The sequence below is a fragment of the Bombus pascuorum genome, chromosome 4 (genome assembly GCF_905332965.1).
Source record: "Bombus pascuorum chromosome 4, iyBomPasc1.1, whole genome shotgun sequence".
Lineage (NCBI taxonomy): Eukaryota > Metazoa > Arthropoda > Insecta > Hymenoptera > Apidae > Bombus > Bombus pascuorum.
In genome coordinates this window covers 6384737-6405606 of record NC_083491.1, presented here as the reverse complement: position 1 = coordinate 6405606, position 20870 = coordinate 6384737, and the positions used below count along the sequence as shown (strand labels likewise).

Genomic DNA, 20870 nt, shown 5'->3' with positions numbered 1-20870 from the left:
AAAAAAAAAAAAAAAGTAAGAAACAAAGAGAAAAGAAACGTTCGCCGTGAAAAAATAATGTTAGTACGGAAAGGAAATGATTTCGAATCTGATAAGGGTGGAAAGAGCACATAATGTATACACGCGCGCATATTGAGAAAGGCTCGTGGAGAAGATAGGAGTGGAAATTCACAGTTAGTTACCTCAATTTCCGTTTTGTTTAATTGTGGTAGAATGACGCGCGCTACACGATCGGTAGTGCTCATGCGAAGGAATATACACGATATGAAACGCAAATTATCGCGAATAGATTTACCGGTGTGTACCATTTCCAATCGTCTGATTAAGAATGTTTGATGAGTGGAAATTACCTGACAACTGATTAATAGAATATCGAGCAGCATTTCGAGAATGACCAACGTGTAATAGAGGGAATGGCAACCGCTTTACAATTCACCAAGTGTACACAATATTAATCAAACTACATCGAGAATTATAAGTTTTTCCCTTTCCAAATAAAATATGAAATTACTGCAAGTTGCTGCTAATATTAATTGCCTGCATTATAATGTACGTGTCTAAGCGTCAGTGGTTCAATACACAACACGTCATTACGTTGAACAACTTTTGGTAAATTGCTCTTTCTCTCTCTCTCTCAATGCAAATAGTCAAAGCGCGCGTGTTACGTTCTACAATGTTGATACCATGCAAACTAGCAACACAAAGTAGTCTGTTCTCGTTCTCGACATATCCTCTCTCCCTTAGGATTCAGGGAGTAGACCAAGTCAGTGTGTGATGGGACACAAAACATATAACACCGGGAACAGTTCCCATTGCGTCTCAGGCTCCGTGTACACCACGCAACCACAAACAAAGTAAGCTAGAATTTGTTAACAATAAATAACTTGAGTTTGGACTTGACGATTAATAAACATGGCGTAAAACGACGAAACAAACGTGTTCGTGAGAAAGATTTGGAAAAATTGCGTTAAACGATCGTGAAATTGAGTGAATTCGCAAACGACAAACAGAAGAGACTGTGTGAAAATGGTGGAGTCATTAAATCGGGAGAAGAAAGGACGACAAAACCACGGGTACACAATGGCTTTCTGGGATGGCAAGGTCGATATAGAGAGTCACGACGAAGGATTCATCGGCAGGAAGTCAAGGGAGCGATAACAAACCATCTATTCAATGGCCTGGGACGAAGATCCTGGAACACCATTGACGAAATAGAAGATATCTGGAATCGGTGAGACGTACTTTGTATTCTGGCACTACCTCGAAAGATGGTTTGCGTACGAGTATAATCGTTCCAAAGATCTTCGAGATTCAAGCGAGAAAGGTGTTGGTTGGAGGAAGCGTTTAATGCTTTTAAGACGATTTTGTTCTTAGAAGACTCTTTGATATTCGACGTCCATTGAAATCAAAGATTTCAAAGAAATGAAATAGTAAATTGAAACGTGTGAAAAATGGTTTCAAGCATGGCGCGATGTAATTTCTATTTGATTTCTACGTACAGCCAATCAATTTAATTTACATCTAGCTTTCGAATTTATTTCCATAATTCGATTAATAATGATTAAACATTTATGTATGGTCCTACAACAACGAACTGGTTTATTAATTAGCGATAAAATAATAAATGTTTCGCAAATGATTAAATAAAATTCCACAACGGACTAACCAACGCATTACGAAATAATCTCCAATGGATTCATTTAACTTTCGATCACCGGGAGTGGTTCTTCGCAAGCTGTACTTTTCCCCTCGTGGCAACAAATTGGATCCGCAGCTTTCAAACCAGTGAATTTCCAGCTGGTCGCGTCACACACCTTCGCGTATACTGCCACCTGAAATATATTTCACATTTACGTTGGTATCGTTAAATATCAACATGAAATACTCTTTTTGAACTTGATCTTTTAAACAAACTTACGTGCAGATTCTCCACGTGCGTATTTAATTTTTCACAAATCATTTGCGGCGCTTGGTCTCTCGCGCTCTCGGCCTGCACAGAATTACACATATCTTTCTAACGTTCGCCAGACATGCTATCGAACATATATGATTATTTACTAACCAGGGCAACGCACAATTGTTGACACTTCTCCTGCCCTTCGCTATCGCACGTGACGTTATACAGAAGAGCGCGTTCAATGATTGGTTTTGATATTTGCCTGGAAAACACGGCGCATTTGCAACCTCCCTCTTCAACGACTTCCTGCCTGTAAAAATTCGAAATTAAGGAATTAATTAAGGAATTATTAATCGTATCATCGTTCATTAAAAAAATTAACATTAATCAAAACTTTCGAATACTATTGTTACAATAACGCTAATTATCTGTCAGTAATTTCAAGACGACTTTGACGCCATCGTCTTTACTTTCTTTCTAACATTTATCTTTAGTAGAACGAAATACGAAACGACTATACAAACGAATTGTTACATTGTAAACCGTAAAACGATGAATAACAGAACGAAGAGCAGGAAACGATCCATTGCGGTTCCACGATGTTTCGTTGGTCGAAATCGATACAAGCTTAGTTGAATCGTGCGAAACAGACGAACAATCGAATGGCAATACTTCATTTATACCGGACAGAAATCCCTACCATCGGTGCATCCAATGCATGTTTGGTCACACGATACAATTGTCGTGCTCGCGATAGCTTGTGAATGTCTCAAGTTTTTCATCGACGAGTTATGCGTCGCGTTGTAACGCGAGAAAGAAAAGGAAGCGGTATCGAATGCGCGTCTAGTTTCGTCGACTGATGCATCGTTCTCGGTGAGTATAAAACAACATTCGATTTCATTTTTGAAATATTTCATTTAACATAATCTATACCAACGATGAGGTACGTTCAAAATTTCAGGCTGATAAGCTTTAAGCTTTTAAGCACAAGCAAACACATTATGATCAAATATTTATTGCAACGTTCGCAAATAATCCATGTGGTTTGAAGTTGGAAAATATTTTAAATTTTAACTATTTTATAAGTGCTGCGATTTATTCGTACTTTATTTTCTCAGTGATGATTATTAATAAATTATAATGAGCTGTTGTTCGAAACATCCTTAAAAGGTAATACGATAAGAATATATTGCTCCAAGCAGAAGTGATTATAGAATTATAACAAAGAAAAGCTAGTTCAAACCTAATTGATTATTAAATTGCTGCAAAGAATCTTTTAAAAGTATTAAAAATCTGAATTGACGAATCAAAAGCTTCATAGCGAGGTTAAAATTCGAATTGATTGGCAAAAAATTCTAAGCGTTCTAAATATAACAACAATCTCGTAAGTTTAGTTCAAATCGAGCAAATTTATTCATCATTTAAGCGACAAATAATTATTTCTCATTTAAACGTCAATCCATCACAGGATCCAATGGAAAGCTCATTTTCTTCGAGCAATTTCCTATCTGTAATTACTTTCCTTTCTCTTGCGCGCGACTAAGACGGAAGGTCTTCGAACTTATCAAGAGAAAATGGCGAGAAAAAGAAAGGAAGAAAGAATCCCTACAACAGTTGCAGTAGCGCGAGTTATTTGTCTTAACAGAGAAACTGAAGGAAAGTTTAGTAATCGTCGCGATTAAGAAGTAACTTTTCGAATACAAAAAGTGATAATTATTCACTTGTAAACGCTACAACATTTCCAAAATTGTATTCAAGTACGATAAATGTAGAATCTAAAATTTGCAATTTTTATTTCAGAGAATATTACAAAATTTTGATTAAGAAATTTTTAAACATAGCCTACGAAATATCCTTAATGAAATCGATGCAGATCATATTACAGTACTTGATAACTAGTAAACCGGAAGTATATTCTAATGGAATATGTGAGTTAGGTACTTAAATTTAAAACTGAAAACCAAATGAAAGACCTTCGGGCGATATCGCGATTGAAAATACATTTTAAAATGAAAGATCACCCAACTGATTGAAATGCACTCCAGATATTTGATGGGAAACCTTGTGCTTATTAATAAATTACTGTAATTCCATTCCACTTGTATATTTCATTGGAAATTTATTGTAATGCACCACCTGCTCGTCGCCTGATAATTTAATCCCTGTTTCAGAACAGTTCCAGAATGTTCCACAAACTTTTAACCTTTCTAATCTTGTACCTCGCAGTGTTATAATTCCCCTTTTTTTATTCGTTGGATAATAATAAATAGTTTACGAATGTATCCGATTGATAAGGAAGAGGAAATCATATTTTTGTAATTAAAATATAACATGACTAATCATACGATGAAAGAAACAGTAAATAAATCATACAATATGAAATAATAAGAAAAAAAATTTTATATTATGCGCGATAAGCATGAAAATTGTATCTATAGGACAGTTTAACAATGTACTGATCTCACGAGAACATGGCGTCCATTATTAGAGGTGCGACATCCTCTGATTAATTATAAACACGTAAATTCTAAGTATACGCTTTATTCTTGTAACTATTTGTCATAATCTAATTGATGATACCTTGGTTTCATAGACACGGGTGAGATTTGGAGCCGACTATTCGATCATCGACCATTTATTCAGGGCGAAATCACATTCTTTCTTCGCGAATTTCAGGTAAAAAGTTCCCGTGTTCTTATTATCGATAGCTGCATTTCCACGAGAGAAAAAGATAGTAATTATGTAAAAGACCATACAAAAGTATTATCTTTCTCAGAGGATCGATTAATCATTTCGTATATGTCTTGATAATAATTTGTTATCATAACCTAAAATTTATAGGAAAAGAGAGATGATCGAGAAGTAGAACGACTTTTCAAAATACTTGAATATTCGACGGATTTGAAAGAAAGTCAACTCGATCGAACAGAACAACTCGGGGATTGTCATTTACCAAGTTTAAAAGCAAATGTTGATGTTGCCCTGAGTATGTGTGAAAGAGTCCTTCAAAGAGAACAAAATTTTGACAGTGTATGGAGCATTTTTAGTAACTGAATTTTTTCCAGTTTAAACATTTTCATATTTGTCATTAACGAGAACATTCAATAATTTTTTTAGGATATAGCATTGCTAGAAAATAGAGAAATAAGAAAATCAGAATGGGAGAAGTTTGTTAATGATATGAGTGAAAAGTGTGAGAAAGTAAATCAAACTTTTCAAGAAAAAGAGAATGAAATAAAAGAATTTTATATTGACTTAGAAAGAAAGTTACACATTACACCATAAACATTGTTACATACCAATATTTTACAAATATATTTTGTACGTTGTAATTACGTATAACATAAAATAGTACCAATTTTGGATTTAATGTATAAACACTGACAACAATATATTTCGTTAATAATAAAACAGTTGTATCTAAAAAATATAAGAATGCCAGTTGAATCGATAGAAGATCCTTCCATTAAAATCAAACCAAATAAGAAATTAATAGAATTCATCTGCAAAAATGTGAAGAAGACTAATAGTACTCCAGCTGCTATTATTGCTTTAAAAAAGTCAACTAAAGATAAGCAGAAAGATATCTTATTAAAATTGGATGATCTAAGATGGTTGAACAAATACTTAGAAGAATACAGAACCATTCACATGGAGAGTATTTATTTACACGAGTTGTTAGAGGAAGATGATATCAGATTACCAACTCCAAAAGTTACACCAAGAAATCCTGAGTTGGAAGCTAGAACACAGAAACTGAAAGCACAACAAGATGCTATGAAATATAAAGCTATGACCAAAAATGTAGATACTACTACAAAGAATTTACCAGAGGATACTATCTCCTATCAAAGTAAGATACTTAACTTAAAAAACAAATTCTTTCCTATATATGTTACATCTATCTTTATCTTTTCAGTGAAACAAATAAATAAACAACTCATAGCTGTTGCACAGTTTATATTTTCTGTAATAGCAGGTTTTGCCTTTGGATTTATAGGCCTGGAATTAATAGTAGGAACTTTAGACTTTGGATTTAGATTGTTATTAGGTATAATTTGTGCATTAGTTATTGCCTTGGCTGAAATTTATTTCTTAGCAATGAAATTAAATGAAGATGCATATGATGCTGCTTCAACAGCTCCGCCACATAAAAAATTGCATCAAGAATAAAATTTCATAAATTATTGTTATCAAGACAAATTCTCCTAATATTAATGTCTTTTTGCAATATTTATAAATACAAAATAAAGAAGAAAAATATAATTATGTGTAAAATATAAAATGGTATATAAAATTCTATTGTGATACAGCTAGAAACCCAGAACAGAAAAATTAATGCATTTATTTTGTATTATATAATAAGGCAGCATGATGATTTTTCGGCTAGTGCATTTCAAGGTATAAATATATACTTTACTTCGTACATATTCTTAAAATTCTTTTCCTAATGTACTTACAAAGTCTAAATGTGCTTTATTGTTAATAAAGAGATCCTATTTAATGTTCAATTTGTCTTTAATGAATACATATAAAAATAGTGTTAAACATCTAAAATTATTATCTATATTTAATCTAAAACATTAAATAAGCAAATGGTCTAAACATTTGGTTATACCAAATGTTTGTAAAGTTCACAATGGTATATTGTTTTCAACAAAGTTTGAGGTATTTCTTAAATAATCAGAGAGCCTGTCTTATGAAAATATAGATGAAAGTGGATATTAACTGTCCTATCTTTTGGTTTCATCTTCACTGTCACTTTTGTCACTGGCTTCACTTTTGTCACTGGCAGAATCACATTTACCATTCTCTTTTGCCTCACTCTCTTGTTCACTATTTGATGAGTTGTCATCTTCTGCTTTCCTATCACTATCAGAACAAGAAATTGTACCTGACTCACTATCACTATCCGAGTCTGAGCTACTCTCTGATGAACTACTATGTGAATTTTTGGCAGCCATCATTTCTTTGAATTGTCTGACTGTGATCTTCCTCGGCATTATTTCCCTGAGAAATTCCAATGTATCATTGGTCTGTACCACCTCTGCCAGATGTTTGTAGTCTAAAGAATTCCCTTTGTTGTTTTGCAAATGTGCTTCTTCCGTTAGATAGTGTATAAATAGTTCCTATAAAATTGTTTTTATCTTTGTTTGTTCGTACTTATTACGAGAGATGAAGCATAGTCTAAATTAAAATATAGGTGACATAGTCTGAACGTAACACATATTAAACAATTAATTAATAAATATTATAAACGTAAAACACACAGGAAGTGAGAATTTTTAATTGTCGCGCGAAACAACAAATATGGAAGCTATACAAATATATAGAATAATCACGTTTAAGCGTCACTTAACCTCAATATTTAAACATTAATCTTACCGTGGCTTTTGTGACTAGATATAATCCATCTTGACCGATTGTATCAACATAAGGAGAACTTTTCATAATCGTTTTTACCCTTGACATAGGTAAACGTAATTCCTTCATTTTAGCATGTGATCCTTGCGCAGTCATTTTTACAGAAAATTGATTTCTCCTAGAACCGAACGCAAACTAACAGTACGGCAGTAACGTATGTTAATCAATTGCCGCCAATTTTCGAATTTCGCATTTTATATAACTATTTGACACGAATTCGAGAACATATTGTATTTGACTAAATTCTATTTTTAATTTTGTATATTTAATTAAATTTTAAGAATATAATTAATTATAATATCAAACAATTAATACAATATAAATTTTCCATATGATATTATTCATTTTTCTTTGACAATAAATATTGTAAATAAAATGATTAGGTCATTTTTATTTAGCAATTTATTTAAAAAATTGAAGAATTATTTTTGAAATGCTTTAAAAAAGCAATCGTGTATTGAATTCGTTGGTAGTAACAGTGTAGTAATAAGGTACTCTAGTGACATCTTCTTTCACTGATCGAACATTGCTGTTTCTATTTCTTTTCAATTGGCACGTTATATGCGGCGTACAGAAATTTTGGCGAGCAGACAGTTGTTGCATCAATCTGACAATCTGTAACGAGTCAAGGTATATTTAATAATATTTTAGCGGTATATAATCCACATGCACACCGAACTGGTTTTCAGTATCAACGGAGGTCGAATTAATTGTACTTTGCTATATAATCGTCGAATTAATCGATCAATACGGCACATGGCGGATTCGGGCTAACAATGTTTCAGTGAAAAATTAACTAATTGTTCATATATAGTTGTTCAGATTGTTGGGCCATTGGTTCGTAAACGACCTCTTTTAGCTTGTTTTATTCATTCATAGAATGTATGTTCAGTTCGTATCTATAACCTATTATATAGATCTTCACCTTTTCATTTTACGAACATCTGTTTTCTAGTTGTGATAACTATTTATTGTAATAGTTTTATTGTATCGCTTTCTCTAATTGTAATTTCATACATCTTGTGAATTAAAGATATATGTGTAACATTATTTTATTATATCCTCCTTTTTTTTATTATATTTGTATGCTTACATACTTACATGCTTGCACTCATTATTATTAAAATATAATATTCTCTAAAATAAATATTGACATAATCGATGCTGAATTTATAAATTGCAGGAACAAAATACCTATCAGAATGTCAACTTTTCTTGGGCTTATTAAGGAGATACCGGGCATCTCAGTGGATCGTTTTGATGGAGAAAACTTAACATCCTCCATATTTTTTCTTAGTCATTGTCACTCTGATCATATGCATGGTTTATCAGATACATTTTTTGAGCATATAGATGAATATAAAAAATGCTTCTATTGCAGCCCTATTTCAAAAGCATTGTTAGAAAGTAGATTTAAATTTAAAAGTTCTTGTGTGAAAGAAATAGGCATTAATATACCCAGTATTATAGAATATATAACAGAGAAGGAGGAAAAGATTCTCATTTGTGTAACTTCTATCCCAGCAGGACATTGTCCTGGTTCTGTGATGTTTCTTTTCGAAAAAGATAATATATCAGTATTATATACTGGTGATTTTCGTATCAATCCAATAGACTTCCCAAAATTAAAAGGTCTGCACTATTGTAATGATTCTAAATCGATACCTAGAACATTTACTAAAATTTACTTAGATACAACATTTTTAAGTACTGACTTTCCTGTTTTCCCTAGTAGACAAGAAAGTATGCATAAAATGTATGAAGTTATTAAAGATTGGATAAGCAAAGACCCAAGGAATGTTGTTATTCTGGAATGTTCTGCTACATACGGTTCTGAATTTCTTTTTGTAGAACTGTCAAAAATGTTAGATATGAAAATACATGTAAGAAATGATGTGTTTGAGAATTATTGTCATATTGCACAATTATCTTGTTATGTCACAAATGACCCAGATAGTACTTCAATTCATGCTTGCAAGAAAAAAATATCTTCGCCAGGTTTGCGTTGTAGAAGTGATGTAAGCAATGCAAATATCTTAACTGTTATCCCGTCTGTAATGAAATGGAGAAAGAAAGATACTAGTATAATAGGAGAATGGGACAAAAATAAAGAAAGAACTTTCAGTGTGTGTTATTCTACTCATTCCTCTCTTACTGAACTTAAAGCATTTGTTCAATATTTTGAAGCATCGGAGATATACCCATGTGTGATTAAAACAGAAGAAGAAGGGGAAATTTTTCGCTTACTAGATACTATAAAAAATAAATCAGAGGAAAAACCAATAATTAGTCAAAAATATAAATTAGAGCTTCCTAGTCGTAAAATATTAAGTAAAGTTAAATTTAAATCGGAATATTTTAGTAGTGATGATGATAGTTTATGATATTCAATTTATATTGTTACCTATTAAGTTGTTAATTGTTGATACATATATACTGTTACACAATGCCTTTATTACTATGTACAATATTGTATATCCTTTTATTACATACTATATACATAACAAAAAACTTGTACTTTTAATAAACATAACCGACTAAAATTTTTTAGTGCTCTTTTATTTTCCATATATGTATTCAAATGTTTTTAAGTTCTAGAAAACTACATTCATACTGTCTAACATATTGGAGTGTCAAATTATTTCAAAACATTGTGAAATGAATAAAATTTCATGTTGCAGAAATTTATTTGCATCTTTATTATTGAATATATCATCTAAACCATGGAGAAAGCAGCATTAGCACGAGAGAAGGTATGGTTTGACAAACCATCCTATGACAAGGCAGAACGATTATACTTTGAAAGAATGGCCAAGGTGAGTATCTTATTGTCAGTGAATCTTGAATTAATGTTATTGGATATAAAACTGATTGCCAACAGGGGTAGGGTAAATGTTTTAAACATACAAACTCTTAAACAGAATAAATCTTAAGTTTCATTCATTTTCACCGTTATTGTCAGCCCCAACATCCACAGTTAATATTTGCTTTTTTGTTATGCCTTGTATTTTTTCTTTGTACTAACAAAAAAACTAACATTTTTAACACACACTTCAGGGAATATCTGGTGATAGGGAAGATTCTATCTTCTTGTAATTCTATGAGGTGTTGGGAATTTTATTTTTTTTCTTGAGAACTTAATTCCCATTTCTAGTTGTGTGTTCACATGGATTACCTAATCTTGTATTTCATTTTTAACACAAAGCTCTTGTGATAAGTATAATTAATAATATTAAAAATAAGAACATAAGATAAGCAATGTGATTTTCTATTGATTTACTTGTAACCACAATTGTATGATGTATTGTTTTATATGTTCATACATTCAATGAATTTCTGAATGCATGGATTCTTTACTCAAGGTATTTAGTTTTGTGCAGTTGTGTTCTGTAGTAACAACATAAATCAAGCATGTAAAAGACATGCTTCGATTAGTTTGTATTTTATATTATTAATAACAAAATACGAGTTCTTTCTTGCATAGCTTAATGTTTCAAGGTGGTGTCTCATAAAATTATGGAAAGCTGCTCGCTTAAATCTGAAGTTTCTGTAATTAATAACTGTCAAGATAATTCCCTTTTGACTAAAACAAGGTCTGAAAAATCTAAAGATAATAAGTTATTGATTTCTGAGAATATTTCAAATGATATAAAGAATTCTAAGTGTCAAATAAACGCATCAAAGATTAATAAAGATGAAGAAAAATTGAATATACAAAAAAAAGAAAATATAGAAGAAAAGCAAAAGTCTGATAATATCAAAAATGACTTAAAAGAGAAAGAGAAGGAGAATAGTTCTTCAAATGATGCATCTAAAAAGTATAATACGAAAGAAGTAAAAGAGAAAAAGAATAAAGCAGATACAAGACACAGAAATAGAAAACACAAAAACGATACTAAGGAAATAAAAGAAAATGTTACTCCATTAATAAGGAATAAGCAGCAGTTACCTATTCAGGTATATACTGTCATGCATCTGTTCTTTAATGTTTTGTGTGCATCAATGCAATACTTAAAGAATTTAATTTTGTACATTGTAATATATTTCATTGAATAAATCATCATAGAAATACTGCTTATTAAAATACACTTAGAAAATTGACTAAAGATAGCATCATTTTATTCTCTTATACAAACATTTACTTTATTTTATGACATTTATTTTATGAAAATTTCAGATATGTATTGTTTTTTATATATATTATGTTATATATATTGTTGCCTGATCCTTAGATTTAATAGTTCTTGTATGAACACCAAAAAAGTACTGTACACATTTATGTTACTTTAATCCTATTTTAATTGAACGCTGCTTGTTTTTTTTTGTGCGTAAAAATGGGGAATACAATGTGCCTGTGCTTCTGATTAGGAATGTTTGCATTTGTCATGATCTTAAGCTTATTAACAATATGTATATATGGTGATAATAAATATTTTTATTTTAACTTTTTATCTTGTAGAAAAGAATTATTTGTGATGCTTATTATTTATTCACTTTTTAAACATTTAAAATATCTATCTCCACTTAACCCTATTGAAAATGTATACTTATAAAATAAAGCTTTTCAAAATTATATTCAAATTTATTTACAAGAAGAAACCTAAATATAAACCTCTACTTTATTTTCATTTGGATAATATTAGTTATAGAACCTAGTGGAGGTGTGATATAGAATTTTTTGTAACAGTCAGTTTAGTCTGAGTTGATCTTTAATATTGCTGGATACAGGGGAATCAACAAACTGCTAGTCCCATTCTATCTGCTGGTGGAAGTTTAGCCAATGAGGTTGCCAAGGCTCGTCAACATATTAAACAGTCTTTACAGTGTGTGAGTACTGCACTCTTTGCACACCCTTATATAACGAGTTTTCAAACCTGCTTACTAATACAATATGCAATATTAATATAAATTGATGGGCATAAAATCTAAGTATTCAATAAAAATGAGTATTTCCTTTTATAACTTTAACTTTAAATGCAGTCCAATTTTATTTTACAGATGGATGATATTGCAGCTGTTGCTGGTTTCAGTACTCCAAATGATAATAAAAAGGATATTATAGAATGTAGTGGTGAGTGTTACGCCGTTTACATTAAATTATTTTATCAGTATTATAGGAATTATCATATTTCAAATCTTCATCAACAGTCTTCCAAGAACTACAAAATGCTGTTGAAAAATTGGAGGAACGTGTAAAAGCTCTTGAGGACAAGATTTTCGTATCTGCTGTTCCAACATTAGCAGTTTGTCCCGCTAAACCTCAACCAGCTTCAAAACCAGCACAAGAAAAAGCTGATGACGACGAAGATGTTGATCTTTTCGGTTCAGATTCAGAGGCAAGTGGGCAGAAATAGTGGAACACACTAAGAAGTTAATCTCCTTCTATTTACATAAATATTAAAAATCATTTCTGCACGATACTTATACATTTAGTACACTTTACACGTGTCTTCAAGTAGGGTGCAAAAGTGATAAAGTGATACGACATTTACGAAATATAGTACACCAGATATTCCCAGAATACTAATACATTCAGCTATAATTCTCTATTTATCACACGAATTCAATACAAACACTATCGTACAAGTATTGAAATGTAAATGTTGCTATTTATGATCTTTACTGTAAATTGTTTAAATACTTGACTTACTAGGGAGAAGATGCAGAAGCTGCAAAAATTAGGGAAGAAAGACTGGCTGCATATACTGCAAAGAAAGCTAAGAGTAAGTCGCAGATTGAATTTGTACTTCAAATTTAATTACATCATGTTATATATAATAACAATTTACAGAGCCAGTCCTGATTGCAAAGTCAAATATCATATTAGACGTAAAACCATGGGATGATGAAACAGATATGAAAGCAATGGAAGAGGAAGTTCGAAAGATCGAAACCGATGGTCTTTTGTGGGGAGCGTGTAAGTTATTAAGCGTATATAAAATAATAAATTTGACTTTAATTTGAGTCAAAATTAAAAATATTTATTCTTTTATAGCAAAACTTGTTCCGCTTGCCTTTGGAATTCACAAACTTCAGATTTCGTGTGTCGTAGAAGATGACAAAGTTTCTGTAGATTGGCTTACAGAAAAGATTCAGGAAATCGAGGATTATGTACAAAGCGTAGATATTGCAGCTTTTAATAAAGTATAAAATATTAACGAAGTTTCCTTCGTAGAAAAATATCTGACGGTTCTAATTGCAATCAGGCATTGGTCTGTTGTGCCATCTTTTCATTCCACTAGCAATATCTACTTTGATAAATACATTGCATACGTGTCCTATATAAAACGCGACTGTCCAAAAATGAAGAACCTAGTTATTGTACTCCAACTTTAATATTCGATGTGTCAATTTATCAAATCGTTTCTAAAAATACTCGGGTAAATTTTTAAACTGTGGTTGTATGATCAATATATTCTTTATAAAGAAAAATATAAACATTAAATGTTTTAAATATAATTCGATATATAAAATTGTAATATCAAGTAGGAACATTTCATTTGCTAATGATACCGATCATTAACAATATTGTAGGTATATGTGTAATACCAAGTACCAGTACCATTTTTAATTGTTTGTTTTGGAGTATTGTTACTATAAATAAAATTTGTCAACTTAATTTCTTAATTTATTGTACCCTTTAAATCTTTTCCTTTCATTTATAGAATGGGAAGATACAGTGCTGCTCTCTAGTAGCGCATATACTACACATAAATCAATTCTAACAAGTTGAAACTGTTTTGACGTTAAAAAACCAGTTTGTGAGTTCTGTGTTTTTATTTCCCGTCGTGAATAAAGCAATAATTATATTTTCAAGATGACTATGGCTATGCTTCAACGAAGAGCTAATGTAAATACATATACGAGTATATAAAATTTCTACTACATAAGTGTCGATGACCTAACCTATATTTTGTTTGTTATTGTACAAAAACATATTCTTACTTTTTAGGTAAGGCTGCCTCCAGAAGTGAACAGGGTATTATATATAAGGAATCTGCCGTATAAAATTACCGCTGAAGAAATGTACGATATTTTTGGCAAATATGGAGCTATCAGACAAATCAGGGTGTATGTGTTTATATTAATCACACTTTTTACCTTTTTGTATTTTTTTAACACTGTATCACAAAAAGTCTCTGAGATTAATTAATTTCTTCGCTATAGGGGTAATACTGCCGAAACTAGAGGAACAGCTTTTGTTGTTTACGAGGATATATTTGATGCAAAGAATGCTTGCGATCATCTAAGTGGATTTAATGTTTGTAATAGATATCTGGTAGTTTTATATTATCAAAGTAATAAAGCATTTAAACGGGTTGATGTGGACAAGAAGATGGAAGAAATAGATAAGTTGAAAACAAAATACAATTTGAACGAGGAGAAAAAATAATGCAACTCTTGTAAATAAAGCGAAATATGGAAATAATCCATTTTGTGATACAAACTATTTAATTTGCAGAAACTTTTCTTTGTATATTATCATTTTAAAATAAATATTGTTTTAAATATATATATATATATGACAAACAATTCAATAAACGATTTTATCTACTATATTCATTTGATGCATATAGTTTCATTTATACATCATTTAGTACAGTTGTAGAAGTTCAATGGCCCACAGTAAGTAACGAGCAAGTATTTTCGTGTGGAACGCAATCATTTCTCGCTCCCCTCCCGAGAAGATATAAAAACCGGGGCGAAAAAATGTCGACGCATTAAAAGGCTGTAATTAATACAACTTTCACAGTCAGTGGTAGAGTAGCATTCCTCTATTTCCATATACCTCGCAGATGATAGCTATAGTCTTAATTAAAACTCTTCACTGGAATATATTGAAGTTAAGTGATTTATGTCAAGTTAAGTCGAGATTTATGATAATGATTCAAACATTTCGATTTTTTTAGATGTACGTAACAATAAAAATCGAATATAAAATCTAAAATTATTGAATTCTAGTATTCCTGTAATCCTAAAGATATTTTAAAACGAAATTATGAATTTTCATTGGACAGGTCAGAAGGAATCAGACGCTACGACCGAAACATCTATGACGACGCGGAGGTGTGACCTCCATCAAGGTAAAGTAAAAAGATGCACCTGTCATTATGGAGTGCAGTACGCGCGTGTCACATGTAATTTAATCGGTCGACTCATCTTGTCGACACTAGCGTTTTGTAATATGAGCTCGACAGGGTTACGTTTACTTGTCAGGATACTGGATACTGGATGCTGGTAGAAACGCGGGGTACGGTGTATCACAACACATACACAATGATGCACGCGTGCGCACACGTACGCAACTCATATACGGTTCTCGTCACCGGCTAGCCGGTAGGACATTCGATTTCAGTCGAAAGCGAAAACCCGCTTAGCCCGTTTAGTCGTGTTGTCGCGGCGTACTGTTTTATAGTGCGGCATTCTTATGGGTGTTCCCCATTTATTCGTTGACTTCGGCTCGTCATACTTCGGCTAGTCAAAGTGTTCGAGATACTACGAGACTTGCTCAAATGTCGTTCGACTGCTGTGGTAACGGCGAAGCCGCCGGCAAGACGTTCGCGAATGGCCTTGAGAATGTGTCACGTATTCCACGAGTAATCTACGATAGTTTTCTTTATAATATTGGCCATTTCACGTATGGGTACTGTTGGTTGTTCCTCGTCGTTGCTGTTCCTCTATTAATGGCTTTACGTATGTTAGGCCGTGTTCACGTCACGCCGCCTAGAGACGTCAGACTTGAAGAGTAGCGCGATCTTACGGAGCACGCAAGAGACTATTTTTGTTTTGTTGTTTAATCACCGGTGTAAACACATAACTGCGGTTTCAGCCAGATCGAATATAACACCGTGACTCGTGAGTGCGGGGTACATTCCTGCGATTTCCTTTCGCCGTATCTCAATCCTCGACACGATGTAAACAGTATGGAAGGAGGAATGGCGTCGTTCTGATGGATTTCTCGTGTCACGGTCCCTCCGAGTATTATCGTATGTGGTTGATGCGATTCGGTTTGTCGCGCTCGATTCTTCCAACATCGTACTTTACTTGGTTAATATTGTACGTGAGTGTGTAGTGCTGAACAGTGGGTGACTATGGTGTGTCGTCTGCTAATGTTGCTGACACGAACGTCGCTCGAGAGAAACAACGGCGTCGCGTGGGGGAGGAATGAATGAACGTGAAGAGGACGATCGAGGTGTAGCGAGAGGGGATGCGACGACCGTCGTGTTGTGACGGCCTGCTGCCTGCTTGCCGATTTGTATCGAGGTGAGAGTACGTGTATACATGCATATAAGTATACTTGTCTGTATGTATGTGTCATGTGTGTTTATTCACGCGATCAACTGTGTCCACTGTCGTCACAGTCGCCGTACACTTTGCGTACACACAGCGATGTTATTTATGCGTAGTCGCGTTCACGCAATTCGTATGAACGTAATTCGTTCTACTCACGTGAGCCTCTATCAGTGTTAGCTTGCTCTCAAATATCGTAATGCATCATTGCGACAATGGAATTCTAATTATCAAATTGAAGCGATGACAAGCTCGTATGATTGACGTTTCGAATGGTGGACCATTACCTGGTTATATATCGATACAACTCTTTGTTCGATATGTCGCTTAGTAATATTCTCGAGTTTTATGATAGTGACTGTTTTGAAGGTAACAAATTACTTTCTACCCTATCTTTTGGTAAATTTCATTTTTGGTAAAACTCATAATTAAATTATAGATGTTTATATATTTATAGGAAATTGTAAAAAATATCATGTAAAAAGGGAAATTACAATCATATTAAAAACTTACCAATCGTCTGGCTTTATATGCAGTTTCATTTGGTGACGATCCCCTTGTAGTCCTTTAGAAGTATACGAAAGTGAGCAGGTGCCAGGTACTCAAGTGAGTATGTTTGTCTGCTGTCTGGATAAATACGTGGTCGTGCTACCGGCTTTTGAGTTGCTCCTCTTCACGTTAATACCGAGGAATTTTGTTCTCGAAATAATGGGGCAAGTCTCTTTCATGCACTCGGTTTTAGAGGAAATTTGAAGATCTTGCAACGGCACAAGTAAACTAAACCTTGATCGATTTTTTAAAATTTCGTTATTTATTCAAATCGCGTTTCATTGGCCGTCGATTTTTGAAACCGTCAAGCATTAAACTGTTTAAAGTAAGATGATCAAAAAAATGGTGCCTTGAGAGACTTAAGCTTTGTATGCAATCTTGTAAATCATAGATGTCGCGTCTTGCGTAAATCCTAGAAGTGGGTTGTGCAATCTTAACTATACATTAGAAATTTTTAATGTATGTAATATATCCGTGGTTAAATTGAAAAGTGGAAGGCGAAATTATCGAGCTTTTACAGATTGTTAAATATAACCAATCGGAGTGTTTTGTACATGAGTGTTCGTAACAATACGATTTGTTACATGCTTTGAAATACGTGAAAGCGATTTTTCATCGACAATGTATAATCTATCCAACAGCACAAGGTTGTAACGCGTTTTATTGCATGACGTTAAAAGGTAGTGAGAAATATACTTGAATTATAGGTATATACCTTTCTTCAAAGGATTTACGATTAAGATTAAGATGTAAGTTTTTGAATTAAAAAGACTATTCATTGTTTTGTAATTCTAATTGAATATTAATTTTGTACGTAGTAACAAAATATATGAGAGTTTCTCAGGTAGGGAATTGTGATCTAACAATCTAACTGAATAACTTGTTTATGTCTTGTTTTATACGACAAGAATGATAGATATCTAAGAATTCTGTATGTATATCTAAGAATCGTATAGAATCATATTACTTTATTTGAAGAATAACGTTCTCTTGAAAAATAGTACTGTAGATGGCGTCAATAGATAGATGGCGGTAATTTGAAAATATTATTTGTAGTTACTCGTATTGCATCGTATATGTATCGTATATGTAGTTACTCGTATTGCATCGTATTGTAATTTAAAAATATTACCTGCGGTGTTACTCGTATTGCATCGTACTTTAACAAAACCATTTCTTTTTTTAATTGCAGCCGGAGCATCCGTCCGTCGTTGGAGAAAAGCAATGTGGTGAGTCTCGACTTTCCTTCCATACTACTTTGTAACTTTAGATTATTCGTTAGGGTTATACTATGGCCTTGCGTTATACGTTTCGAACATAGGTTATACCTTAATATGCGAAGTGATGTCGGGTTAAACTGTAATTCCATAGGATAGGTCGTGAAGCAAACGCTAGTAAAACGCCGACGCCGATATTTTTAAAGATTCAAGAAAACTAGTCATTAATCATATAATTGTGCCATCAAGGAGAAAATTAATTCAAATGTACTGACTCCTAACCTTTTTTAAACAGGTTGTTCAACAGGTTTGTGAGACAGTAAATTAAAAATTTTGTACCTCGTATAGACAATGTACGAAATGCACGAGGTTATATTGCTTAAATATAAAATAGCAATATATATTAGAGAAAAATTCGGTCTATGTATTTACAATTCTGTAAGAATCTGGCAACATCGGAAAGCGAACGAGCAACATGAGAGTGAGAATATCTCTAAATTGAAATTCAGAGCAGCAAAACAGAGATACGTACTACCGTTCATTAGCATTCGGACAGTCGCACCTTATGATAAATATATAAAACGTACTAGAACCTAAAACAAAACTTTTTCTTTTTAAATTTCAATTTCTCACGTTATCTATTATATATTCTATATAATAATGTTTTACATTTTATTGTATTTTAAACTTGTATTATTCGCTTTATGTTTCTTTATCACTGCTATTTTGTTAACAATTCTCGGAGGCTTACGAATAGCCTTAACCTTTTGCTCCGAAATCGTGAGTAAAAGAACGGTACGTAGAAAACAAATGTGCCGGTACACGCACACACAAGTCACGTGTCGTGTTTCCATTGCATGCTGTTATGCCTAATTAGTGGCTTGGTCGGTTGCATGCGGAAAGTAACTTAACTATTTTTTCGCGTAATTAACTGATGAACGCGCGTTAAACGCGTTGTCGCGTTTCTCTTTCAACACCGTTTCAATCTGTCCTACTATCGATGTACATTGTTTCTGGAACACGAAATTCGAAATTATTCCATCGATCGCCGTTAGACGATTACTCCGTCCACCGCGTCGAGCGTAAACGTGTTGCAATTTAGTTGAAACCCTTAGCTTCGTTGATAGAAGGTTATTGTCCGATCTAATTGCCAGTTGAACTCGTCCAGTCCTGGACTCGCGGTTTCATTTACCACCGTGTGTCCTATCTCGGCGGAATCAATGCGATCTCATTGCAGTATGCGTGTGGAGACTCATGTATTTACACACACACGCGCGTTCAATAGCCGGCGTATCACTTATCCTTATAATGCGTGCAGGACTCGAGATGAATCTGTGTCTATCGTCGACATACTGTTTGTTTTACGAGAGAATACACTTTGAAGATGAAAATATGGCTAACTTCGTGGAAGGCGAAGGAAAAGATGACCTGTTGTCGTACGTTTCTCTTTGTATACATCGCGAGTTGTACATTATTTGTGTAATTTCTAGAAAACTACGCTAAAGCAGAGAACAGTGCCAATGCATTGCTCGATGTCCGATTAGCTCGTGTAGAATGCTGTTCACGTTCCGATCTATCGGTTCACGGAAGTCCGCATTGGCCGGCGCGCGTTATAAAAATTCAAGAATTCCACGAAGTTTCTGGTAGAGGCTTAGAGGGGCGTTCTACTCGCGTAGAATGAATCACAGTCGCGATTTGAAACGCAAAATATTCGAAGGCGAGACGGGTTGGAACGGACGCGAAGCTTTCTACACCAAAATTTCCGTTCGCCTCGTGAATATCTACATAATACGTCGGAAGTGGCGGTCGTACGATCCCGCGTCATTTGCATCGGCGGGAATTGGCTAATCGGCAATTCCGCGTAGGTTAACCAAACGGCCGTCGGGAATGCCAGTCGATCTTCCGTGTGAACACGACCACGCTTTCCTATCACGACGAACCTCCATTTTCTAATCTTCCACGTTGTCAATTAATTATATGTATCAAAATTCCAGACGAGTCTCACAAACACACGTGCACGCTTAAATTACTCTAACATTGTTTAACATCAACGACCTCGCTTAAAAGAGAATTGCAGAGTCGATGTTTGTCAAGCAAATGATAGTCGACACGACGAAGTTTGGAATTAATATTAATTATCGAGCAATCATTGGCGCGATAGGGAAAAGAACGAGTGAAATTACGAACGAAACACGCTACGCGAAGCAGAACGAGGTCGTCGCTCGTGCGTTATGAACTTTACATGTTGTGAAATGACGCGTCGAGACGTTTGATTCGTTCTGCTGATTTGCCTCTGTTACTTTTAGGAGATCGAGTCTAGTACCGCGAACCATTTATCTTCATCTTGGCCGTCATTTCTTTTCATTTGTTCCATCGACGTAGAACAAGACCCTCCGTCACCCTATTCTATTAACAGCCACGCGATGGTACTGCATATGCAAAGCCCTTATCGTTATTGTAGAACGATGTCCCGTTCACTGAACCTTTCTGCT

At 33.6% G+C, this 20870-nt stretch overlaps 8 protein-coding genes across 13 annotated transcripts in view; 5 read left to right on the top strand and 3 right to left on the bottom strand.

Annotated features, from left to right (window-relative positions):
- The window catches only part of LOC132906030 (uncharacterized), a 171758-nt gene that overhangs the window by 63951 nt on the left and 86937 nt on the right, over positions 1-20870 (bottom strand). The gene's annotated exons all lie outside the window — the stretch shown is intronic.
- Positions 1510-17454, bottom strand: LOC132906035 (uncharacterized). Of its 2 annotated transcripts, none has more exons than XM_060957873.1 (4): positions 17126-17454; positions 2063-2207; positions 1919-1990; positions 1510-1832 (listed from the first exon to the last, which is right to left on the bottom strand). In XM_060957873.1, the coding sequence occupies exons 1-4, from the start codon at positions 17152-17154 to the stop codon at positions 1701-1703; spliced, it is 378 nt and encodes a 125-aa protein (XP_060813856.1). In that variant the 5' UTR covers positions 17155-17454; the 3' UTR covers positions 1510-1700. The 2 variants fall into 2 exon arrangements, with proteins under 2 accessions (XP_060813856.1, XP_060813855.1); XM_060957872.1 differs by lacking the exon at positions 17126-17454 and adding an exon at positions 2432-2942.
- LOC132906036 (biogenesis of lysosome-related organelles complex 1 subunit 5) lies at positions 4319-5444 on the top strand. Its single transcript, XM_060957874.1, has 4 exons — positions 4319-4387; positions 4491-4573; positions 4739-4927; positions 5015-5444. The coding sequence occupies exons 1-4, from the start codon at positions 4369-4371 to the stop codon at positions 5180-5182; spliced, it is 459 nt and encodes a 152-aa protein (XP_060813857.1). The 5' UTR covers positions 4319-4368; the 3' UTR covers positions 5183-5444.
- On the top strand, positions 5333-6408 carry LOC132906032 (transmembrane protein 199). The gene is made up of 2 exons (XM_060957869.1): positions 5333-5750; positions 5817-6408. The coding sequence occupies exons 1-2, from the start codon at positions 5333-5335 to the stop codon at positions 6068-6070; spliced, it is 672 nt and encodes a 223-aa protein (XP_060813852.1). The 3' UTR covers positions 6071-6408.
- LOC132906033 (chromatin accessibility complex 16kD protein) lies at positions 6397-7441 on the bottom strand. The gene is made up of 2 exons (XM_060957870.1): positions 7283-7441; positions 6397-7026 (listed from the first exon to the last, which is right to left on the bottom strand). Exons 1-2 carry the CDS (start codon positions 7415-7417, stop codon positions 6631-6633), a joined length of 531 nt encoding a protein of 176 aa, XP_060813853.1. The 5' UTR covers positions 7418-7441; the 3' UTR covers positions 6397-6630.
- On the top strand, positions 7773-13940 carry LOC132906029 (probable elongation factor 1-delta). Of its 4 annotated transcripts, none has more exons than XM_060957862.1 (9): positions 7794-7951; positions 10003-10137; positions 10820-11278; positions 12050-12148; positions 12320-12392; positions 12470-12657; positions 12975-13044; positions 13113-13238; positions 13317-13940. In XM_060957862.1, the coding sequence occupies exons 2-9, from the start codon at positions 10045-10047 to the stop codon at positions 13469-13471; spliced, it is 1263 nt and encodes a 420-aa protein (XP_060813845.1). In that variant the 5' UTR covers positions 7794-7951; positions 10003-10044; the 3' UTR covers positions 13472-13940. The 4 variants fall into 4 exon arrangements, with proteins under 4 accessions (XP_060813847.1, XP_060813845.1, XP_060813848.1 ...); XM_060957863.1 differs by lacking the exon at positions 7794-7951 and adding an exon at positions 8006-8158; XM_060957865.1 differs by lacking the exon at positions 10820-11278.
- LOC132906038 (splicing factor 3B subunit 6) lies at positions 14009-14880 on the top strand. The gene is made up of 3 exons (XM_060957875.1): positions 14009-14171; positions 14274-14392; positions 14489-14880. The coding sequence occupies exons 1-3, from the start codon at positions 14139-14141 to the stop codon at positions 14712-14714; spliced, it is 378 nt and encodes a 125-aa protein (XP_060813858.1). The 5' UTR covers positions 14009-14138; the 3' UTR covers positions 14715-14880.
- The window catches only part of LOC132906027 (solute carrier organic anion transporter family member 74D), an 86929-nt gene continuing 81528 nt past the window's right edge, over positions 15470-20870 (top strand). For both annotated transcript variants that reach the window (XM_060957859.1, XM_060957858.1), the window contains exons 1-2: positions 15470-16585; positions 18354-18390. The gene's annotated coding sequence lies outside the window, so the exon portion shown is untranslated. The remainder of the gene's footprint in view (positions 16586-18353; positions 18391-20870) is intronic.

Excerpts from the sequence above, each read along its gene's own strand:
- LOC132906035 (XM_060957872.1), bottom strand. The coding sequence starts at position 2,574 with ATGAAGTATTGCCATTCGATTGTTCGTCTGTTTCGCACGATTCAACTA. Across the intron at positions 2,208-2,431 it reads ATCGTTTTACGGTTTACAAT|GCAGGAAGTCGTTGAAGAGG; the intron begins GTAACAATTCGT and ends GAATTTTTACAG. Across the intron at positions 1,833-1,918 it reads CGCACGTGGAGAATCTGCAC|GTGGCAGTATACGCGAAGGT; the intron begins GTAAGTTTGTTT and ends AATATATTTCAG.
- LOC132906036 (XM_060957874.1), top strand. Across the intron at positions 4,574-4,738 it reads TCTTTCTTCGCGAATTTCAG|GAAAAGAGAGATGATCGAGA; the intron begins GTAAAAAGTTCC and ends TAAAATTTATAG. Across the intron at positions 4,928-5,014 it reads GAGAACAAAATTTTGACAGT|GATATAGCATTGCTAGAAAA; the intron begins GTATGGAGCATT and ends TAATTTTTTTAG.
- LOC132906032 (XM_060957869.1), top strand. The coding sequence starts at position 5,333 with ATGCCAGTTGAATCGATAGAAGATCCTTCCATTAAAATCAAACCAAAT. Across the intron at positions 5,751-5,816 it reads GGATACTATCTCCTATCAAA|TGAAACAAATAAATAAACAA; the intron begins GTAAGATACTTA and ends TTATCTTTTCAG.
- LOC132906033 (XM_060957870.1), bottom strand. The coding sequence starts at position 7,417 with ATGACTGCGCAAGGATCACATGCTAAAATGAAGGAATTACGTTTACCT. Across the intron at positions 7,027-7,282 it reads ATCTAGTCACAAAAGCCACG|GAACTATTTATACACTATCT; the intron begins GTAAGATTAATG and ends ACAATTTTATAG.
- LOC132906029 (XM_060957862.1), top strand. The coding sequence starts at position 10,045 with ATGGAGAAAGCAGCATTAGCACGAGAGAAGGTATGGTTTGACAAACCA. Across the intron at positions 11,279-12,049 it reads AGCAGCAGTTACCTATTCAG|GGGAATCAACAAACTGCTAG; the intron begins GTATATACTGTC and ends TGCTGGATACAG. Across the intron at positions 12,393-12,469 it reads GGATATTATAGAATGTAGTG|TCTTCCAAGAACTACAAAAT; the intron begins GTGAGTGTTACG and ends CTTCATCAACAG.
- LOC132906038 (XM_060957875.1), top strand. The coding sequence starts at position 14,139 with ATGACTATGGCTATGCTTCAACGAAGAGCTAAT. Across the intron at positions 14,172-14,273 it reads TGCTTCAACGAAGAGCTAAT|GTAAGGCTGCCTCCAGAAGT; the intron begins GTAAATACATAT and ends CTTACTTTTTAG. Across the intron at positions 14,393-14,488 it reads GCTATCAGACAAATCAGGGT|GGGTAATACTGCCGAAACTA; the intron begins GTATGTGTTTAT and ends TCTTCGCTATAG.